The following is a 22531-nucleotide window of genomic DNA, read 5'->3' as shown; positions in this document are numbered from 1 at the left end:
CAGGAGCAAGTCTTGAATTCATGGAAGTTGCCATTTTAATGAGGGCAGTGCTTTTTTGGGAATTTTATCTTTTAAGACTTTTATTGATGATTTTGACAATATATGTGAGCTAGAAAACTAGGCCTTAGATATTAAGAAGATTTTTGTGTAACTTTTAAGTTTAGATTTCCTGATTATTTGAGCTGGCTGTGAGTCTTTACGTGACTTAACAATGAAATTTCCACATGAAAAAAATACTTACAGATTAAAATCAATTTTACTGTCTCCTGGAGATAAGTGAACCCATCCATAGTTTGTGATGCAGCTTCTGGCTTTAATAATCAAGTAACATTTTGTGTTTTAAAACTCAACTTTTTATGTGCTATAGAGAATTAACCCATCTTGTGTAGGGAAACACTTTACTGAATGCTGGGCTATCAGTATTTTCCCTTGTAATGACCCTGTAACATACTGAAAACCTTAACACTTTCTGAATTATCCCAGCCCTTCTATCACTATGCTTTAAAACCATAGGACAGGGAAACATCTCCAAATAGGAAATGCGAGAAAGATCTTGGTCTTGCAGAAAAAGGTAGCTAGTGACTGCCTTTCAGGGATGATTCTGGTGAGGCGTGTTTGCCAGAATGCATCCACATGTGGAAGTTTTCATTAGTCATCTAGACCATCTTCAAGGAAGCATTCAAGAAAGCAAAACTGCTAATTCCTTGAATGGCTATTCCTCCAATGCCTTATGCTTTGTAGGCTTTAGTACATTGCTTCCATGTTTTCTAAGTGATGTAACAGTTGCTTTGTTTTCAGGGTGGAAAGCCACATAAACATCGGAAAGATCGCCTGCAGGATTTAATCGATATAGGTTATGGCTACGATGAAACGGACCCTTTCATTGATAATTCTGAAGCGGTAAGTAAGCCTCATCAAAGCAGCAAGAAATCATGAGACAGTGCTTTATCTTTTCAACAGAGAAGAAAGGTAAGGGAAAATACTTTGTACCTGTCTATAACTGATGTAAATACAAAGGGCATCCTACTTTGGGAGACCAATGAATTATTGTATAGGTAGTCTTATTCAAGATATTATGCACTGAAGAATTAAAGAAGCCATTCCAAGATCAAATAATTTTCCAGCTTTAGAAATTAAAATATTTTTGTGTGCTTCATTTACTGTTGACTGAAATTACACTGGCTCTGTTTAGTTTCTTGTACTAGCTCTCTGGATTATTAGTGGGTTACTGGCATTAGATTTCCTGCATTAGATCAGGAAGCTATTTTCTTCTTAAGAACCAGTAAGAATAGGATGGTTACTCTAAACATTGACTGAATGTCTGAAAAATTTGAGACAAAACAGGTTAAGCAGCAGGATATTACTGCTTACTTTGAATATTTTTCAGAAATGAAAGTACATCTTGAGGTAAAAAAAAAACCATACTAGTTTGGTGCAGGCAGTATCAAGGATATCGGAAGGTTTTAAGAGGGCATTTGAAGATATCTTAGAGGTGATATATGAAATTATGAAAATGAGGAAAAAGCTTAGAAAAAAGAGTGGATGATCTAAAAGCTCAGAAACCTCCTATAATTCTTCTTTATTAAGTGTCAGAAAGAAGTAGGTGTACAGTTTAGTCAAGTAAGAAAAAACCCCACAAATAATAGCTGTCACTTGCCAGCCTTCTGTTTCTTCCGGTGCTGAGTGACACTGGACAAAGCAGCAATGATCTGCTGTGAGGAGGAGGGAGCTGGAATTCTGAGTGGGAGAGAAGAGATTGTGAAAAGGAGTTGTGAGAAAAGAGTAAGAAAAGTACATAAGTGCATTGCTTAGCATTACGTTATGTTAAGCCTGCATTTAAGTTCTAAAACTTCACAGTAAAGAGCTGTAAACTGAGCTGTGAGGTTTCTAGCATGTAGATGTTGCAATGAGTGATCCTATGACCTGTGTGAGGTGCACAGAAAGTGTCTGCAGAGCTGATACCTTTTTGAGAAAAAGTTCAGCAGTTACCCACAGGGCATGGCAGGCTGAGTTCATCTATGTGCATTGGTAGTTTTTGAAGTAGGTCTGAAGCTGTGTGAAGAGAGAGTTTGTTGTAAGGTGTTTATTGTAACTTATATTAGTTTGTCATTTTTCTTGGTCTAGATGAAAATTTTACTTGAACCTGCCAATATTAAACTGTCCTATCATTATCCCACAAGTTTTGGTTGTGCTGCTGGAACAGTATTGGGGTCTAGGCCTTCATATGCCTTTTCCAAAGGTCAGATTCTAGTCTCTAGTTTGGTAGGAACAGGTGTGCTTCTTTTCTGCTGAGAAACCACTTAAGCCTATAGCTTTATCTGATTTCTTACTGTTGCTTAAGTTCATCATCTTAGCTTTTGAAACTTTATGATACTCAACCCAAGTTCTGGCTTGGTTTTCCTGGATTTACTGTGACCTATCACAGATCTGATGGGAGATTTGGAACACTTGCAGTACTTATAGCACAGGTCTCTGTCAAGGTACGAGTCTGGTGTATTAATACTTAGCATATTGTGCCTCCTTCCAGCACTGGTGGTGCTACCAGCAGCAGATCTGGTAGATTTGCAGGAGCATTTACTTCTATCTCTTGCCAGAGTCCTTGCAAAATGTACAAAAGGCAGTTGTTAGAGGACCAGATGGTTGCATCATGTGCTAGCTGTGGAAGCTATTGGAGAGAATGGTGTATTCTCTAAAGATTGCTCTCCTCAACAAATCATTATGCCGAATACGGACTAGTGAGAGACCATCTCTGTTTTGCTTTTATCCCCATTTTTATACAGAAAACAAGAAAAAAAATAGCGTGCCAGCTGCAGTCCAAGTTGCTGTTGCAGAGCTTAAGAGTCCTGTAATGTAGGAGTTAAAGTCCAGCAAAACCTCTAATTCCATCATTCTATCTTGGACGCAAGAGAAATGTTCAGAAAGAAAATCTACATGTCTGGCTTGCTCATCTTCTGTGTGGGCAGCTGTGAAATTGCTGTGTATCCTGAGATGTGTCAGAGCCAAGCCCAGGCTGGACTTCTTTTTAGAAGACACACTCTTACACATAAAAAGCTATAATATCCTGGGCACAAATACTTGAAAAGTGAATGAGTGCCTCTTTAATTGCTCTAGGATTAGCTTGTGTCTATGCCCCAAAAAAAAAAAAAAATTAAATCTTCCTCAGAATTTTAGTCCTTTTTCTTGTCACAGTTGTGAAAGAAACACTGAGCTCTTTGGCACTGAAACAGATTTATTCCATAGCTTTAGAGATATTTTCCTTCTAAAAACAGATTTTGAGGTAAATGCATTTGCAGGCAAGCAGGAAATCTATATGAGTAGCTGTTCTTGAGTTGAGCATTTTGACTGTAGTCAGTGGATTGTGATAATTCCAGTAAAAAAAGTAAATCAAGACCATCTTACTATTGTTTCTAACTGCTCTGTAGGGGTTAGTCTGATAGTCCTAATCTTTGCTTATCTTAATGGACCTACACAAAGTGTCCATAACATGCAAAGAAAGCTGTCCCTCCTCAGTGTTTCCACTGCTTTGATGTAGAAAATAGGTTTTGCTGTAGTGTAAGCTGCCCAGAACCACATTCTTTGTGGAATGGAATGCCTGTAGAATTTTTCACCCATTCTATTTTTCCTGCACGCACGTGCGTGTCCAGCCAGATCAGGCTGATTACTTACTTGCTCTTGTGATGACCTCTGATTATTTGGTTGGTTGAATACCTTCCTTGTAATGTAAGCTTTATATAGCCAGAGACTGCAAGGGAACACACTGCTCTCTGAGCTTTCTTCTATGCAGTATAGAAGAGGGGAATTTAAAATAATATGTGGTGTTAATGAAAACTTACACTGTTTTCTCTTACTCGGAGGTAACAAGGCTTGGATATCTAAACCAAATACTTCCCCTGTTCCAAGTAGGTGACTATAGAAAAAGAACCATCGACCTAGAAATCTGTAAGCTGTGTCTTTTGAAGCAGTGATACCAGGTAGCCACACTGGCAGGAATTGAAGCAAAATGTGAATGCCAAGAGCAGTGGGAAGCAGGTAGTTCAGTTCTTCAGACACCCAGGCCCCTGTGTAAATATTTGACCTAGTCTGTTATATTCGTGGTTCCACAGTAGCCTTGTAAACACCGATGTAAAGAGTCCTGTGCTGCTCACTAGAGAAAACCAGCCTGTCAATGGTTTCTCATACGTGGAAAGTTTCTCCAGAACAGGTACTTCAGCTTAAAGGAAGAACTTGCTTTTCTTTAGCTACATCTTGCCTCAAGAGCTCAGATCATCTTAGAAGACAACCTTTCAAAGATTTTGTGTTGGTTTTAGTAACTCTGGACACAGTGTTAAAAGCATTGCTCTTTTTCTATCTGGGTTCTCTAGAATACTTTCCATAATTTAAGGGCTTGGTCTCTGCAAAAATTCTGTGTCATGATACACAGTTTTCACACACTTCCAGGACAAATTTGTCTTCATCTTGTAATCCTCAGACTTTGAAAGGTATGAGATTTAATATCCTCTTCTCTCCTACCCTGGCTGCCCCTAAAACATGAAGCTGATGGGATACCAGTAAGGTTATCTTGCACAAGACTCTTGAATATCGGAGAAACTTTTCTCCGGTGAGAATAGTATCTCTTCAGGGAATAGCAGCTCAGTGTGTTAATGGAAATTTTTACCATTTTTGTGAGGTTCTGGGCCAGATGTAGTTTCAGGCCAACTTGGTATTATTCTCTCCTTCTTACTAGTCTTTAGAGTTTGTTCTATGCATAGCTATGGAAAGGAGTGTTGTTTCTTTGAAAGATCACTGTCTCTTAAAAAGACCTAACAAAACAACCAAGCTATCAACCTGCAAATGTTTGAGGCATATACAGAAAAACACTCCATAGGATCCATTATTAAACATACTTTCATGGTGTATTGAGAGAAACCGAACACTGTGGCATTTTTCATTTGGAAAAGGCTGCCTTTGTAGAACTCAGTCACAAACCTCATCCACACTGAATACGTGAGGGTGGATTAAAGCTTCTGTTTTTAAGAGGTTCACTTGCCAACTGTTTCATTGGCTTTGGATTTGTGTGTTTATATTAGTACTGTCTTCCTTGTTCACTGTCACTTTGCCCAGGCTTGGAAGTTGTGTGCTTGGGGAATAGTGCTGACTTAGCTGAGTGCACCATGTCACCTTTAATAACAAGTCTTGCATGCTTCCCATGTGTCTTCAGGGGACATCTGCCGGCTGGCCCCTGATGTGTCCTGTGCATTTGACTGAGTACAAGGGCAAGTTTCAGTTTGGAGATTCATTGCTTTTTATTCTCCTCACCCCAAGATACATCAAGGTATAAAGTGGAGTATCAAACAAATAGGTATTGATGCAGATGCAAGAACCAATATGGCTAGAGGAACAAAGGTAGTTGAATTTGCAGAACATGTCTGATGTTTTTTAAAGCAACAGTAATGTTTTTATGCTTCTTCTGCAAAAAGTTGTACCCTTCTTTAGGAAAGAATAAGAATAAGCAGAATAAGCTGAATAAACTGAAAATTCAGCACCTGTGTAAGTACGTGAAAAAAATTGAGCCTTGTATTTGGCCTGTGTAGTACCACTCTTTAAATTTGTAGGAGAAAGAAATAACAAAGGGTGAAGCAACTTCCTGCATTTTGCTAGATTTAATTTTTTGAAGAGCACAAAATCACTTTTCGAAGTAATGGGAGCAGCTAGAGGGGTAGATCATGGCCTAAGATCAGCTAGTCTTTAAGTAGATGAATTTGTTTAAGCAGTACGACAAACCGAAGCATTTCCCAAAAAATACACAAACAATGAGATTATTAATGTAATACAAAGGGAGGTTTGTAACATGCCAAAATAACAGATATTTGATAAGCACATTTGTCTTGAGTCATATATGGAAAGTCTGCTCTTCATGTTAAATGAGGGGAAAAGAAAAGTATAACCTTTTTTCTGCAGAATCTTCTAGCAGGTTTGTAACTTGAAACCTGGAGAGATTAGGTAATACATTACATAATTATTTAACACTGAACTAGATTTTCATTGTGGGTCAGGTCAGAGCTCAAGCTCTGTAAGAATTGAGTTGTACAGATAAAAGCGGTCACATGACTGGTCATACATTTTATAACTTTGGCTGAAATGTTTTCAAGGTGATAGGAATCCAATCTCTTTGCAGTGAAGGGGCAAAGCTAATAGCTAATAATTAGGCTAATAGCCTAATTCTGGTGACTGGTGGAAAGGTATAAAAGGTGTTGGTCAAGATGGGAACAAAACAGGAGAATTGATGTGTATTGGTACTTCTGTCAAGGTGCTCTGGTAGGCTGATGGATTACAATATCCTGACTACTGAACTAGGATTCTCCTATGAGACTACCCTGGGCCAAGTATTATATCTTTTATAATCTGTTACGCTCTTTTCTGTTGTGCTCTGCCAGCTGTCCTTTTCCCCAGCATTAAAAGAAAAACAAACCAACCAACCTACCAACTTGCCTGCACGTTTTGGAAGAGAAACCTTCTTTCTCACAGGAAGGCTCTTTGTGCTTGCTTTTTGATGTCTCCTTGGATTAGCAAAACAATGTTTGCTAATTGTTTTGCTAATATTGTTTCCCCTTAACCCTGTTTGAGATTTCCTTGTAGGTTCTATTACACTGTAGTTTTGGAAAGATAGTTATATTTTTGTTTGAAAACTTAGCCTTAAAGGACAGCAAAGCCAAAGAGTGCATTTCAGTTCTTTGCATCTTGAAGCATAGAGATCAATCAACTCTATATGTTTTGAAGTATCTTGAAGTGTGTAGTGAACTGTGTGGATATTTAGTCCATTTCACTGAAGGAACTGTATTTGACATAATTTCAGTAGTGTGGCTTTTATTCAGTGGGCTACTGATGATCAAAACTAAACAGTTCCCTCCACCCCAGGCTGGTTAGAGGTACCTCAAAAATAAACTAAACAAGGTACAAAAAGTATCCCCACTTATCTTTTAGGTAAGTACTGTGTATTTCACAACAAATAATAAGCTACGTTTGTTACAACATTTGGACATATTTGCACCAAATCTCATTCCCATGGCTTAGAACAAGTGTTAAAAAACTTCTTCACATGTGTACTTTCGGAGGTTGTTGTCTGGAAGGGAGGTGAATGAGGAGAAGGATCACAGTAGAATATCTGAGGATTGTGGTCAAAATACCTGACCACAAGAGTAGACAATATTAGTATAGGATACTGATGTGGGTCTGGATTTCAGAACTAAATTGGTATAATCCATAGAAATTCACCATTCTTGGTAGAGTGATGAAGTTGAAACCAGTTAACATATTTTTAAAAAGAACTAAATTATCTTTCATACCAAAACATTTAATTAGATTAATGGCACTAAAAGCACAGTAATGTAGCTCAAGGACAATAGTTTAACTTACATATGGACCTGCTTTTAGGTGGTCAGACAAGTTTATCAGTCTTACTTTGTTATTTGAAGAATGATTCCATAATCAGTCATAGGACAAACCTGTGTTCACAGGAGTCGGTCAAGTCCTGTCTCTTTGTAGGTCTGAGATTTTTTTTGATTCTCTCCCTTGAAATGTGTAAGGAAGAGCAGAACACTGTAAAGGGCTTTAAACTTACTGTTGTTCATAAGATAAATTGTGTGATTTCATACACAGGAAAAACTAGTGCAAAGCAGAGGTCTTGAAAACAATTCATAAGAAGAGTTAGAATTTGCAAGAGCCATGTTCCCTTTAACTGAGAGTTCTGGAAGCACTTCAAAATGAAGCTTAATCTCTGTTGCTAATACCTTCTACAAACATACTCATTTTCTGTTCAGTTAGGGCACCGGAAAATAGTAAGCTTAGCTCAAAGTGGGGGTGTACTAGCTACGCTGTGGTCTGTAGGCCCTTTTGTCTAAAATAAAACATTGAGTTAAAAGTTATACCTTGTTCAGTAGGCGCAGGGTAAAAACAGATTTTGGTAGTCTTACTCAAGGGTTAAGAGGAACCGAATGTCAGAAAGGTCTTTTAAAGTCTGAGTAAATTCATAGTTGTCAACAGCTGTTGAAACCTCAACTGCTTAGTTACACATCCACATCTTGCTGATCTTACTTGCCTGTTGACTATGATGGAATACGTTCAGTCTGTACGTTGAATGAATTCTGCCTTTCTTGTTGCCTTGTTCCAATGGATCTGTGCCACGCAGCATGTTGATCGTTCGAATAATGTGCTGTGATTCATGCCTTCCTCATTTGCAGACTGTCTTTAATCCTCATTTGTGTGTTACTCAGGCCTTTCTGTACAGCTCCACGTCTAAGTTTTTACTGTGTTGGCTTTTGCTTCATATGATAATGGCCCCAGCTTTGACTGTGTGCTTTTTCCTTCTAACTTGGCAACTACTGTATTCTTCAGTTTTGATCCCTTACTGGCCCAGCCTTGCCAATACAGTTCATACCCTGTCAGCTCAAATGGGAAATATCTGCTCTGTCTCTTAAGCACTGTGGATAATAATTTCTTTTCTGTCCTTTCATTTTCCCTGTACCTAATGAAGCTGGTTCTGAGAGCTGTGGCAAAAAGAGTAGTTTTCTCTGAAATTCTTACGCAACCTCCACTCTCAAGTTTACTTTGCATGGTCCTCCTGGTCTTTTAAGATGAATGACAAGGCCATTATTAAGCCACTTCACTTCCATTTTGTCCGATTAATAGATTCTCTTACTTTCTTGCGCTAGCTTTTCATATCATCTTAGGGTACTTCATAAATGCTGTCACCACTTTTCCTTTCCCATTACAGTCTTTCTGTACTGCTTGTTAAGCTCTCTGTTCCAGGAAGATAAAAGGTGATGAGTCTGAGAAGTTTCTAACTACTTATTCAGATTAAATCCCCAGGCAGGCCTCCAGTTCAGACTCTTTCTCCAGCTTCCTTGTTGAAGTACACATTTACTGTTTTACTTTTCTGGATAACTCTTCTTCATGTCTAAAAGTTTTTGGTAGCCTAGACTTTTCAGTTCTTAAACTGTTTTATCTTCAGTATATTTTATATGGCATGGAGGTTGCTGATTGCATGTAATAATAGAATCAATATTGTCATCCACTATACTGATTATTGACCACTTTCTCTATGTCTTTGGATTTCAATATTTTTGAGATTCAGCTTTATAATTCTGACTTGGAAATTTCTTCATAGATACAAAGTATTTGTCTATATATATATATATATATATATATATATATATATATATATATATATATAAGGGTTTGAAACACTTCGTGGTTTTAAAATAGTCTGAACAGAGTGAGACTGTTTGCCTTTAAATGAAACAAGTCCTGCCATTGTGGTATTTAAGAGGCAATGTTGTATAAACACCTAAAATTGGAAGTAAGGTAATTGATACCATCATTAAGTTTGTCATGTCCGGGATAGCATTTTTAACAAAAGAAAATTTCAGAGAACTTTTCAAGAGAAGTAGGTTTTTGAGCAGGGCACTGTGGTGAGTGACCTTCACAAAGCAGTACTTTTAATGCTGTAATCCTGTCTTTTCTTACAAAAAAAAAGGGCATTGTTTTGAAAGTTGAAAGGATACTCTGTGATATTAAAGTTCTCTGCCTCAGCCAGTAAACTTTCTATAGAACTGCTATCCTGTTTCTATTCCAGCAAGCTGTGCTGTGAATTGGTATGTATTTTTTCATGTATAGGTGAATAAACTACATGTTTAGTTTATTAAGAAATGCTGATAAATTCATCTTTTCCTGCCCAGTATGATGAATTGGTTCCTGCATCCCTGACAACCAAATACGGAGGGTTTTATATCAACACTGGTACACTGCAGTTTCGCCAGGCATCTGAATCAGAGGATGAAGACTTTGCAGAAGACAAAAAACATAGGCCACCTAAAGTGAGTTATTTTAATTAAGGCTTTTATACAGAAATAGAAGCTAGGTGGACATTAGAAATACTTGATACACTTAGAATAACTCAGATGAAGAGTCCAAAAGCAGAATGATGCATGGTACTGTTTTATTGCATTTTCTGTCTTGTGGCTCATGTACTAGGATTTAGTAAGTAACTCAGGATGTCCACAGGCTGTCCAGTCTTGTAAGACTAAGCATCTGTTTAGGCAGCCTAATAAGTTGTGTCCACCCATCTTGAACTGACAGATGATTCTGTAATTTTGTAAGAATTTTATTCTATGAGATTAGGCCTTAAATTCATCAATACTGCTCTTAATGATTTTGCACAAAGTTTGCATGATTTGAAATTGTTCCTAATATTGAGAATAACACTTAAACCAAAATACCTGTTAAATTCAGTTGATAAGAATAGCTATATTAAAATTATATATACAATCTTTCCAAACAGCATGCTGTTCTATAAACTTTGACAAGTTATAGTCAATGCAAACATAATTGCAGTATGACATTCACAGGTTGCATGCCATTCTGAGAATTTAGTGCTTCTTGGTGTCCTTTCCTGTTCTATATCTCTTGAAATCTAGCATAATTTTAAGGTTCTTGTATTGACTCTGACTGGGATGCAGTTAACTTTTTTTCTAGCAGCCTGTGTGATGCTATGGTTTTAATTTGTGACTAAGATAGTGTTGATAACTACACCAGAATTTTGCCTGTTGCTTACTAAGGCTTGCACAGTCTGAAGGCTTTCTTTTCCCCTGCCCTGCACTCTCAGGTAATCTAAGGATCAGCAAGGGAGGGGAGGCAGCTGGTCTGTATTGGCCAGAAAAGATGTTCCATACTGTGCAACTTCATTTTCAGCAATGACACTGTGGTAGCAGAGGAAGGTGGGGGAAGTCAGTCTTCCAAGGTGGCCATTGGCCATACTGGCTGGGCAGCAGTCTGCATGTACCTTAGAGTATTTCTCGTATCGAAAACTCTAAATTTGGTAACTGTTTAAAAATTATTAATAACTAACACTTGTCAGGAACTGCAATTGCTGCTAGGAATCCATCTGACCTTTTGCCTTTACACACACTGAGGTGTTTTTCCTGGCTCTGAATTGGAAAGTGTAAAGAAAACTAAATGTTTCTTGCTCTAGTAGTCTTTTAGGGTGGAAGAATCATTGTCCTTTATTTGATCTCTTTTCTAGATAGCAAAGTTAAAAGACAGCGAAGATCATGGAATGAAGAAACGCAAGCGAAAAGATGAAGGGACAGAAAAGGAGAAGAAGCCTCGGAAAATGAAAGTTCCTAAGCAGTTGGGGTAGGTTTCTTTTTCTTTATAGGAACCCTTGAATTATATTTGAGGTTTGGCATCAAGATTGTGTGCCATAGCAAGATTATTACAGCTCTTTTGAATACTGTATTTTTAAACTGTAATTAATAGCCTATAGATTTTGTACAGAATTTGTGTGGGTTTTTTGTATGACTCAGTCCTACAGGCTAATTTTTTTTGCCCCCTGAAATTTGAACAAGGGATAATAAGGAAAGATAAATGACAGAAATTTTGAGTCCTACGAATAGCATAAAACATCATTGTCCTACCCAACATCTAAGATAAAAGTAGGAATTACATCTTCTAATGAAAAATAGTTTTCTTCCTATCTCTTTGTTTCTCATCTGGAAAGCTGTAAAGGTAGTTTAATTATTCTTCTATGTATTTCTTACCAACTTTGTGTGTGCTTTCCTGAGTTCTGAGGCTAGCATAGAAGGATTAAGGTGGTGGGGTTTTTTAATTAGCTTCTAGAAAACTATCGTTGAGTGGATGGAAGTTGTCTTACTATGAATATTCACATTGAATTTTGAAAACTTATTGATCTCATTTTTACCAAGGTGACAAATGGGTAGAAAATTCTCAGTTTAAATAGAATATAGATTTTGAGCCTGCATTTAAAAATACTTACCAATGAAAAGAATTTTTTAAATGTACATGGTGTACAGGCAACCTGCCACCATTCAGGAGTCTTGAGAGGCAAGTTTAGGTATTTTAGTATCATAAATCTGCCATGAGTTTTAACAGTTGTGCCAACTTCTCCATAATTAAATTGAGAAGTCAAAATGAAATCATCTTTGCCTTAATGTGTACAAAACTTAACAAATGAGTTGGAGAGCATATAATCACATGACTACCAAAGGTTTATGGTAATTGATAAAATGGCCTGAAGAAGGAAGCAGGAAGTAATTGCTGCTTTCCCCTGATAATTTTTTAATTGTACTAAACTTTGAGTTTTGTTGTGAAAGGTTACTAAGGCCTCAAAAGTTGCATGCTAATGAAAGATTTCTTTCCTCTACAGAGTAATGGCCTTAAATTCACACAAGTCTGAGAAGAAGAAAAAGAAATTGTATAAAGACTCGCTCTCTCTGGCTGCCATGATCCGTAAATTTCAAAAGGAGAAGGAAGCCATGAGGAAGAAGGAACCTAGTCCAAAACCTCCAGTGACTGTTGCAACCTCTACCCCTACTAAAATTCCTTCCTCCTCTCTCAGTGTGGGAAATGATATCTCTGACTTGAATCTTAGGATCAATGATCCTGTCCTCTCCATTTTTGGTAGCACAAATGAACCTGAGCTCCTGCAAGAAACTGAAAGTGCCCTGGAGATGCTGGGAGACATTGACTTTGACAAGTTGCTTGATGGCACTTCTGATGGCAGCCCGGTCTCTGAGCTGTCAGGAGAAAATGGAAATGTCACTCAGGCAACCTACACCTCTCAGGTCATGACACCCAAGCAGGTGCCTGCCCTCCCAGAAGGTCTGCCTATGCTACTTGAAAAGCGCATTGGAGACCTTCGAACAGTAAGTATGAATTCGCTGGTAGTGGATTGCATTCAAGAATCTGAGAGAACAAGGAAGAACAATTAGGACATTGGGCGTCATCCTTGAATTGCTGGCTGAAACTTAAAAAATGAAGAATTGATGTTAATGGCAATCTTAGTAGCTGTGTTTATAGTCAGATGAAAACAGGCAAGATGATGCAGGTCAATTCTTCAAGCAGTGTTTGTTTCAAAGTGGAAACAAGGCTTTCTAAACCTTCTATGTACAATAACTTGTAATGTTCATTTCTTTATGGGTTTTTCTCCATAATGGAAATACCAGTGTTACTTTAACTTGAATTATTAGTTGATGAAATGGAATGGGTGTTTTTCTTACTTTGGAGGAGGTAACCTGAAATATGACTGCAGCTTACAAATCCATGTATTGATTTTTTGGCTTTAACTTGCCAAAAAAAAAAAAAAAATCCAAATGAAAAAAAGCCACCAAAAACAGAAACCACCAACCACAAAACTGAACTTTTTCTTCTGGAAGGTTAGAATGGAATCTAAACTCCTCAAAAATTAGATGGACGGTGTTAAATTAAGAAGTTATGAATATCCCAGTAAGTTACTGAGGGTTCACCGCTATTAAGCTATTACATACTCCTTGTTTCAGTTGTGGATGTTATCCTAAGTTGAGAATAAATTTGTTGCTTGTTCAGATTGATATTAAAGCTTTTCCTTATTTAGAATAAAGTGCAGCTTTTCCTTATTTAGAATAAAGTGCAGCTTTTCCTTACTCAGAGTAAGTTTTGAAAAAGCAGTTCAAGTTACTACCTTTTTTGGACAAAAAGAAAATAATTTAAACAATTGCAGAGCTTGCTTTGCTCTTACATGTATGGAAATGGTTTCTAGTTTTCTTATTTATTTTTAAACATGCCAAGGTAAATACAGCCTGGGAATTAATATTTACTAAAGTGGAAGAGCTTCTGTCTGCCTTTTGGTATGCAGGTTAATTTTGCTATGAATCAACAATAAGCTTCTAGCAAAACTGCAGAACTGGATTAGGCCAAAAGTTAGAAAGTGTTAGTGACCTACCCCAAGTTAATTCATATTGCTTCACCATATAACAGGCATCTTTGATTTCAGTGGCTCTTGGAAACATAACTCCTCATAGAATCATAAAAATATTTGGGTTGCAAGGGCCCTTTAAGATCATCCACTCCAATCACCCCTGCTGTGGGCAGGGATACCTTCTGCTAGACCAGATGGGAACTATTCTGTCTTCTGTTTTTGACAGTGTCTTCTGAAAGTTTCCTGGTTGAGCAGAGCAAGTTTAAGTTTCCCCTTACACTCAGAGAACAACTAAGCTTTATGTTGACTTAAACATTGCAGCTTCCATACCTCCTGTAAATTGCAATCAGATGTCTTCTAAAAAGCACTACAAATAAATGGGACTTGTCAAATATTTACCAGACTCTCACAGCTTTAGAGCTCTAGCATAAAGAAAAATTTATAAAGCTGTGGGAAGAAGCCTATGTTCCATGGATGGAGTATAATATATCGAGATTAAAAAAATAATAAAATTAAAAAGCCATTGACTAATGACAATAAAAATTTCCTGACTTCCTTTGGTAGATTAATGTGTTCTAGATCCCTGAGTGGGCTATTCTGAACTACCATGACAGAAGGCAGTATTGTACACAAGCAGTAAAGCAAATAAAAGGGTTTTTTTCCTATTTTTAAGGTCACTGTCAAGATAATCACTCTGGAAAAAAAACCCAATCATAGTTAGTAATAGTCATGAAGTTTTTAATCTACTAGTGTTGGCTCTCTTTGAAAGCCAGCAGTGCTGTCCATCATGATACTATAATGCTGGAATTGCCTTTCAAGGTCTACTTGGCACCAAAATGTCAAAGCATATTTTTCCTTCTGCTTTATATAAACCAGAGGATGATTCTAATCCTTGTGTTAATTAGGCATAAAGGTACTGGATTTAAGACTTTTCAGCTTGTCTTTTTGGTACCCTATCACTTACAAGCATCGATAACCTTTCTAATTTTTTTAGCAGGACAAATACTTCAGTATTCTTAAACAGATAGTACCATCCCCTCAGCAGCTGAATTTATGGTAGAAAACAATGAGTGGAATGCAGTCCTTGCAGGAACTTAAACTCCAGTATCAATGTTCATGACTGAAGCAATAAAGCTCTCTTATGGCTTTGACAGAGTATCACACTGTTTTCCTGTGCAGTGTAGAGTTCACAATTTTTAGAAAGTATTTTTCTTTCAAACTTAAATGGGTCAGTTACAAAGAGCAAGAACAGTAAGTATTTAATAGTAATAAATTAATCATGTTAACACTTGCATTTATTTGTAGCTTTTAGTTATGTTGTTGCAAGTCATTATTTTATTTTGTTTTGAAGACAATTAAAGATTCTTAATTGTTTGAATATTCAGCCTCATGGCATGTTGGCTGCCTCTAATGTTTGTCAGTCACTATAATGATACCACACCTTCCTACTTTTCTGCATGGATATAATTTTCTAGCTCCTCTAGATACTGCAGTCTGGTCCCAATGCCAACATGTAAGATGCCAATAGGCCTCTCAAAGTGGGGCTCTTTTTTCTCGACTTCTAAAAATATGCAGAGTAGATGTGTACACTAGAGAAAGGTTCTTACTGATTTTTGTAGAATGGTACAGGGAATTGGCTTTGTCCTATAAGCTGTCATTCCTTGTGAAAAGAAGGATCTAGGTGATAAGAACAAAGATTAAGGGATTCTGCATGGGAATTCCCATGAGATCAGTAAAAACTTCTAATAAAAGAAAATGCATATATAATAAGGCTGTTTCCCTCGCTCCCCCAACCAGACTCAGGAAGAGACCAGACAAAAATACTAGAGATACAGTCCGAAGATGGCAAGAATGCTGGACAGCAGCAGGAAAGAGGGATGAGGTATTCCTCTAGCACACATAATCCAGTTGTAGAAATTGCAGTGAAGGTTTGAGAGAGGTCTAAGAAAGCTGGGAAGGTGTAACTGGATGGGGCACGTAACAGGTAGATGAAGGTGGAGTAGGAATGTGTTAGTTAATGCTCTTGCCTTCTTGACCTGTCAAACAATGCTCCTCTTTATAAAACAGTGATAGTAGAATGTTGGTGGTGGTGCGGTAATAAAGCATCTACCATTCTCTTAATGGTTATTCAAAAGATAAATGTGTTAACATCGGTGATCCAGGCAGATCCTAAACAGAATGATTGTTTGCCCTGGAGCAAGGTGTGTATATTTAACAGTAACAGTCCTCATTTTTTTCTGAACAGCTGAGTATAGCTTGGTTTTCTTTATTCTTTTCCAAGTAATGTTTTCTGGGAAATAAGAATATGATATGGCTGTAAAAGTAAAGATACAAAGATTGCTGGGACAAAATATTCTGTGAACTTGGATGCTTTTTTTATTGTATTTCCAGGCTGCCAAGATGTTTGATGAAGAAGGCAGGAAGAAGTTTTTCACACAAGACATGAATAATATTCTTCTGGAGTAAGTGCTTATCTGTAGAACCTTCCCTTTTTGGAAAGGGGGTGAAAGGAAAAGTACAGAAGAGGAAGTATTATTGAGGTTGTTCCAACAAAGCCTTAAAAGTCAATGAAGGTAGATCAGTCTAAGCTAGTTATTAGCTAAAGAGACTTATATGTGAATACAATTCCTGTCATGACTGTCTGTCTTTATCCGGTGTAAAATGTTTTGTAGTGCCCTGGTCCTTGACTTCATGTATAAAATTTAACAAAATTGCCATTATTTGCTCCTGCCTCCCACTTTTGTAACTCAAAACACCTTCAGCTTTCATGAGGGAAAATGCCAGATTTTTTTCTCTGTAATGTTCAACTAAGGGTTAAATAGAAAGTTCTGTGTTCATACTCTAAGAAACAAAAGTAATCTCTAGAAGACTGTAACAGTCAAAATTGATTCAATTTTGATTCACAGTGGTGGGTGTAAACTAAATTTGAATGAGTGTTCAACATTGCTGGACGAGTACATGCATGAATGGTTCCTTACCTTTGATTAGGACTTGTTCCTTTCATAAAAAGCTTATCTGAAAATGTCCCAACCTGCTTTGGGGCCCTCCCTGCCATGTGGTCCTGGGAGAGGGGCCCTGGGGGACAGACACGGGGTTTCCCTGGCCCTGGTCAGCCTCGTTCCCCATTGGTTGTTTTGTGTTCCCTGTGCAGGCAAGGACCCTCGGGTCCCGTGATTGCCTCAGTTCCTCGGCAGATCCCGGCCATGCAGCTGGAGAAATAAACATCTCTGAAACATCTACCGAGAATATATATTTCTTTTCCACGGGCCTTGTTGTCTGATACGCGTGTTACAGTATCCGCACTGTAACAGCTATTTTTAGTATGCATAGCTAGAGTATGTTATGCTTCCAAAGCTTCCTTAGGTTTTTGTTCAGTTGTCATCTTTACCTTGGAGTGTGTCTCTGATTGACTGTCTCCTGTTTGTTTGTCAGTATTGAGCTACAGTTACAGGAGGTAAATCCTGCCATCCGCAATGGAGTGTACTCGCACCTGGAGGCTTTTGTGCCGTGCAATAAGGACACACTGATAAAGCGCCTGAAGAAGTTACACCTCAATGTCCAGGTAATGATGGCGAGATGAGCTCCAGCAGGAGTCAGTTACGTGGCAGCAAGGAGGACTGAAGGCAGCAGAGTAGAGCAGTAGCCACACAGTCTCAAATCAAGCAAAATATTTTGGATCAGTTGCTAGATAAGTTTAAAAGCTTCTTTCTGTATACCTGGTACTGTCACTACATTAGGAACAAATATTTTATGCATTTCAGAGTCTTTATTTGAGAATGAAGTGCTTTCATCTTGAAAGCTGGGTACAGGCTATGAAGGAGTGTTTCTGCTGTCATTGCAGTGTATTACTGTAGTCACAGGGTACATATCAAAGCAGCAGTAATAATGGTTATGACAAGCTAAAAAAATGTACTTTTGTACTCACCTTAGTGTCAAGAAAAAAGGAAGGCTAGACGGATAATAGATGACCCAGCCTGTATTATTTGCGCAAATTTTCCTTTGTGACTAGGTCTTACAAATACTTTGTATGCCATTTTCAGTTAATTTTCTCTTGAAATTTGTTTTCCTATTGAATAAAAGTTTTCTGTGATCTGAAGTACCCTGACCAGATTCTTTAGATAAAATCCAGGACTAAATCTTGCAGAAGATCTGAAGATGAATGCAGATATCTCAATACTTGCTAATAAGGCAAACAGATTCAAATGCTATTTCTAAGCAGATAAATATAATAGAATATTCTAGTTCTTTTCAATAAGCAGTTAAAATTAAGAATGTAAAGTCAGAAGATGTAGGAAGTGAATTTAAAACGTGTAGCGAAGTGCATAATATGTTACCTTAACGTTTGAAGTTCTTAATATTTGGAGACAATTCTAAGTACATAGTTCTTACCTTTCAGGTACATGAATTGCATGTAATAACAATCTAATACCCAGATAATATAATACATATTCATATTTTGTTCATTATCTAGGTTGTTTTTATACCACGGTTTTGGAGACCTGACTGATAGGATATTTATTTGCAAATGTTGAGATAGTGATTGGTCAATTTATCTCACTTTTCCCCCCTTAAGTTTTTTTTCCCTTCCCTATTTTAATTTAAAAGCATTTTTTAATGAGATCATGCCATAATGTTTTGGGATATTCATGATACCTTTCCTTGTGACTATCTTTTGTTGTTTCTGGTCTCAAGACTTACATGAGGAGTATGTGCATTTATAGAATGCTGTTGCACCTAACAGGATTCAAGTGCCATGTAGAATATGTCTGTTGCAGTCTATAAATAGTACTGGGAATGTTACCTTGGGAGTGATCCAGAAATTTTCATGAAACTACCTGAAATGCTCTTTATTTTACATCTAATAGGACTATTTTGGTGCTTCTCTTTTCCCAGGATGACCGCTTGAGAGAACCATTGCAGAAGCTGAAACTGGCTGTCAGTAATGTCATGCCTGAACAGTTATGCAAATACCAAGAGGACTGTCAGGCCCGCAATCAAGCCAAGAATGCCAAGTAGGTTATTCCAGAGGCTGTACATGCCTGTTTAGAATCCAGCTGGAAGTTTGTATCCATGTTGTTTACTCCCTTAGCTCAGAAAATCACTCAGCTCCATTCTCTTTTTTGAATTGTACAAAATACTTAATTTTGTGTAAGTGATGTTATCATCTGATACCAGAGAGAAATTCCATTAACGGAGTGAGATAGGTCTTGATAGAAAAAATAATCTGAAGGATTACTGGTCAATTCCTAGAATGGTGGATTAATGGAGGAGGATGGTGTGTTCAGGTTATTGATGTATTTTGTCCTTGTTCATTGTAATTGTTTCGATCATAGTTAACAAATTTTGGACTTGGAGAGGTATGAATAGTTTGATAAGCATCCTGCCACTTCCCAGTAGAGGCACTGCATGAAGCTTATAGGGGTGTCAGTGAAAGCATCTGTACAGTGTGTCCTTTTCATTTGCCTGAGAACCATAAAGCAGTGGGGAGAGGGAGATTAAACTGTTTATCCTGTCAGGAAGTATAGCAAAAATCTGAAAACAGGTCCTCTGTGGGTTATTTTTCCCCCTAACAAACACTTAGAATGACATTCCATTTTCAGTGAAATATTTTGTCTGTGTAGTATAGCTGTAATGAAAATAATTGTTCAACTGTAGGTTGCAAGCAGAAGATGAACGAGAGAAAAATGGATCAGAGGAAGATGATGATGAAAAACCTGGAAAGAGGGTTGTTGGACCCAGAAAGAAGTTTCACTGGGATGACACAGTGAGGTAAGACAAAACTACCTTTTCCACCAAGAATTTTCACTAACTTTATAAAGGGATCTCCAAGAGGATGTTACTACATGATACTATTGAATAAATAATTTTTCCCAGAATTACACCTTGGAGAAGTTTTGAAGAGTGTTGGTGTTAAATAGGCAAACTGAAATTCTGTAATGGTGAAACACCTTCTTTAACTCAAAAGGCAAGATCATCCTATATCCATCCCTTTTAAGTTTCACAGCTTGTTTTTCTGCTTTATCCAAATATATGAGAATTTTCTGACTCGAGGACTTTGAGATTCTTTAAGTAAAGAACAGTTGTGTAAGCAGAGTTGTAACTGCTTCCCACGTTTCTAGGAATAGGTTACAAAACACCAATGAGCACTAGAGATTTTTGCCACAGGACAGGCCATCAAGATTGGTGATACTGATTTGGCAAGCCTCCCAATCCTTGGACACAACAACAACAACCAGAGTGCATTAATCTTAACCCTTTCTATTCCCTCTGAACATAAATTCTTTGTTACCTCTCAAGAGTAGCACAGATTCTTTTCTGAAATGATCAGTTAGTAGAGTTCAGTTTCCTAGAACAGATTTTTCTGAAAATGGAGATGACTGTTATTTAAATAATCTAGACTTTTAAGCAAGCAGATCCTTCTCAATTAGTAATTTCTCATGGAAGATCTAAGATAGTTTTAGTACAAGTGTGTGTGTGTTTTACTAAAAGGGGCTGGTGGACATTTCTCAATGAGTCTTTCTAGTATGTGAAGACAACAGGGAGGAAAGCTTCATGAAATATCTACAAGCAGTATAGCTTGGACCTACCAGGAGGGGAGAGATACATACATCTGTTGCTTTTTTCATTCAAGAGGCTCCGAAAGGCTGATGTTACTTAACTGCGTGCACTTTTATATTTGTAAGAACAGTGAAAGACAAAATCCCTGTCAGAAAGGATCCTCTCTTGAAGTACTCAGTGTAGAATGGATTTCACTTCCTTTCCAACAAATGAGAGGTCACTGTGAGCAAAGTGAGAGAAGATGTTCCAGCTATGAATAAACCACAAAGAAAATGTAAAACAAATTACAGCATGATAATAGGATGAAAATAAGAGCAATAGAGTCTGTTGGAAATGGATAAGTGACAATGGTAGATCGTACCAGTTTGTAGTAGCAATACTTTGTTCAGTACAAACTTCAAAAAAACACAGTTGGAACTGAGCGCTTCCTACAACTATCAATGGACAGCAGCTTCCATTTCTTAGCCTCTTTCTGCTGGGCTTTTGAAAGGACTGTGTCTTTCAGTATATTTATTTTGTTTCTTTTTGCAGGTCTCTGTTGTGTAATCTTGTCAAGATCAAGCTGGGATGTTATGAGCTAGAGCCAAATAGAAGTCAGTCTGCTGAAGATTACCTCAAAAGCTTTATGGAAACAGAAGTGAAACCACTTTGGCCTAAAGGCTGGATGCAGGCAAGGTAAGATACCTGCTTTACATATCTATTAATTTTGGTGTTAACTATTTCTTTGGTTCCTGTTTATTGTCTTACATTTGACTCAACCATGTACTAGTGATATTGGTTGGAACTTAAGAGTATGTTCATGAAGCTGGAATATTTTAGAAGAACAAATGTTTTTCTAAAATGAATTTTCTGTCTTGTTTGTAAGCCTGAGAGTGAAAAACCCAACTGTTTTCCTTGGAGACCTATTTGCTTTTTTCATCTCTTAGAGACTGAATTTACTGATGCTTCTAACACAGCATGAAGCATGAGGCTTCATATGAGGAGAAGTATGAGGTGGGAGGGTAACAGTTTGGGAAGTTCTTTATGTGATATAGAAAGCGATAATGATCTAGAAAGCAGTTTTGCCTGTATGTTGGAACACTGAATTATCAGACTGCTCACACAGGCTTTAAAATGATAAGCTAGAATTTCAATAGCAGTGTTCACAAAAGACTTAAGGTTTTTGCTGTCTATTTCTTGTTTGCAGTTGGGATGCTCTGTTTGACAGCAGCTAAAAATACACCAGTTTCTATACTTAGTTCTTACTGATGTAAGAAGAAACAACCACACAAAAGAGACGGAGAAATAAAATGAGAGCAATAGTAAACTGTTGTGAAATACATATTTGGCAGAGATTTCAAATGGTTTGGAGTGAAAGAGGAGCAAGTATGATTTGGCCTGAGTCCTCTCTGTAGCACGCACTGCAAAAGATAATTTCATCAAACCTCAACCTGATTGTAAAAGCTAAATGATACAACAAAACTAATCAACTTACTCAAGAATACCTTGATTTTAGTTTAGTCAAGTCTGTATCAAGCTGTAAAAATAACTGTACTGAGATATTTCTTAGAACAGTCAGTGCAGAAATAGCTGGTTTAATAGTAACAGAAGGAACAAATGAAGTTTTACACTTCCTGGCATACAGCTGATTTATTTTTGTTCAGTGACTTAGTTTTTTGTGTGAGTATGCTGATGAGCGAGATGTTATCTGTTATGAAGATTTTTATTGAATTAGATGAGACAGAGAATCCCAGTTTAGTTTAAGAATGGAAGATATGAAGATCACTGATGATAGCAGAGAAATCAAGAGATAGTGTGAGGTGATTCATGAATATATAGAAGTGAAGCATGTTAAAACTTTGTATTGGAAAGCCATAAAACATATGGTTCTCTCCTTTCCATTTGATAAGTGTGCTGAAACTTTCCATGAGCTTTTGAAATATTTATACAATTGGTTTCAACAAAAAAAAAAAGACAAAAACAAAACAAAAACCCCAAATGCCCCCTAAAACAAACCAAAACCAAAAAGCAAACCAAACAAACCCCAAGAGACAAGTTATGACAGAACATAACTTCCTGTTGACCAGCAAGACTTCATTTACTAACTGGGTGGTTTTAGTACCATAATGATTTACAAATTGTCCTATATCCACTGGGAGGCACTTTCCTGCTTTCTGTTTAGGAAGTGATGGATTGTAATTTGTAGGCAAACAGTTGTGCATGGAAAGAGGAAAAGAAAGCATTTCCTGGAGTCTGGCAGTGGTA

General features: G+C 37.4%; 1 protein-coding gene across 5 annotated transcripts in view; it reads left to right on the top strand.

Moving 5' to 3' along the window:
- The window catches only part of UBN2 (ubinuclein 2), a 52496-nt gene that overhangs the window by 9460 nt on the left and 20505 nt on the right, over nucleotides 1–22531 (top strand). For all 5 annotated transcript variants that reach the window (XR_007202987.1, XR_007202983.1, XR_007202985.1 and 2 more), the window contains exons 3-11: nucleotides 799–900; nucleotides 9714–9851; nucleotides 11057–11169; nucleotides 12200–12698; nucleotides 16121–16191; nucleotides 17162–17291; nucleotides 18623–18741; nucleotides 19385–19498; nucleotides 20819–20962. Coding sequence is in view for 1 of the 5 variants with exons in the window: in XM_048300388.1 (XP_048156345.1) it covers nucleotides 799–900; nucleotides 9714–9851; nucleotides 11057–11169; nucleotides 12200–12698; nucleotides 16121–16191; nucleotides 17162–17291; nucleotides 18623–18741; nucleotides 19385–19498; nucleotides 20819–20962 (1430 nt within the window). In the remaining 4 variants the exon portion in view is untranslated. The remainder of the gene's footprint in view (nucleotides 1–798; nucleotides 901–9713; nucleotides 9852–11056; nucleotides 11170–12199; nucleotides 12699–16120; nucleotides 16192–17161; nucleotides 17292–18622; nucleotides 18742–19384; nucleotides 19499–20818; nucleotides 20963–22531) is intronic.

Source organism: Corvus hawaiiensis, chromosome 4, assembly GCF_020740725.1.
Source record: "Corvus hawaiiensis isolate bCorHaw1 chromosome 4, bCorHaw1.pri.cur, whole genome shotgun sequence".
NCBI lineage: Eukaryota > Metazoa > Chordata > Aves > Passeriformes > Corvidae > Corvus > Corvus hawaiiensis.
The sequence above is the reverse complement of the archived record's forward strand: the minus strand, read 5'-3'. Positions and strand labels throughout refer to the sequence as shown.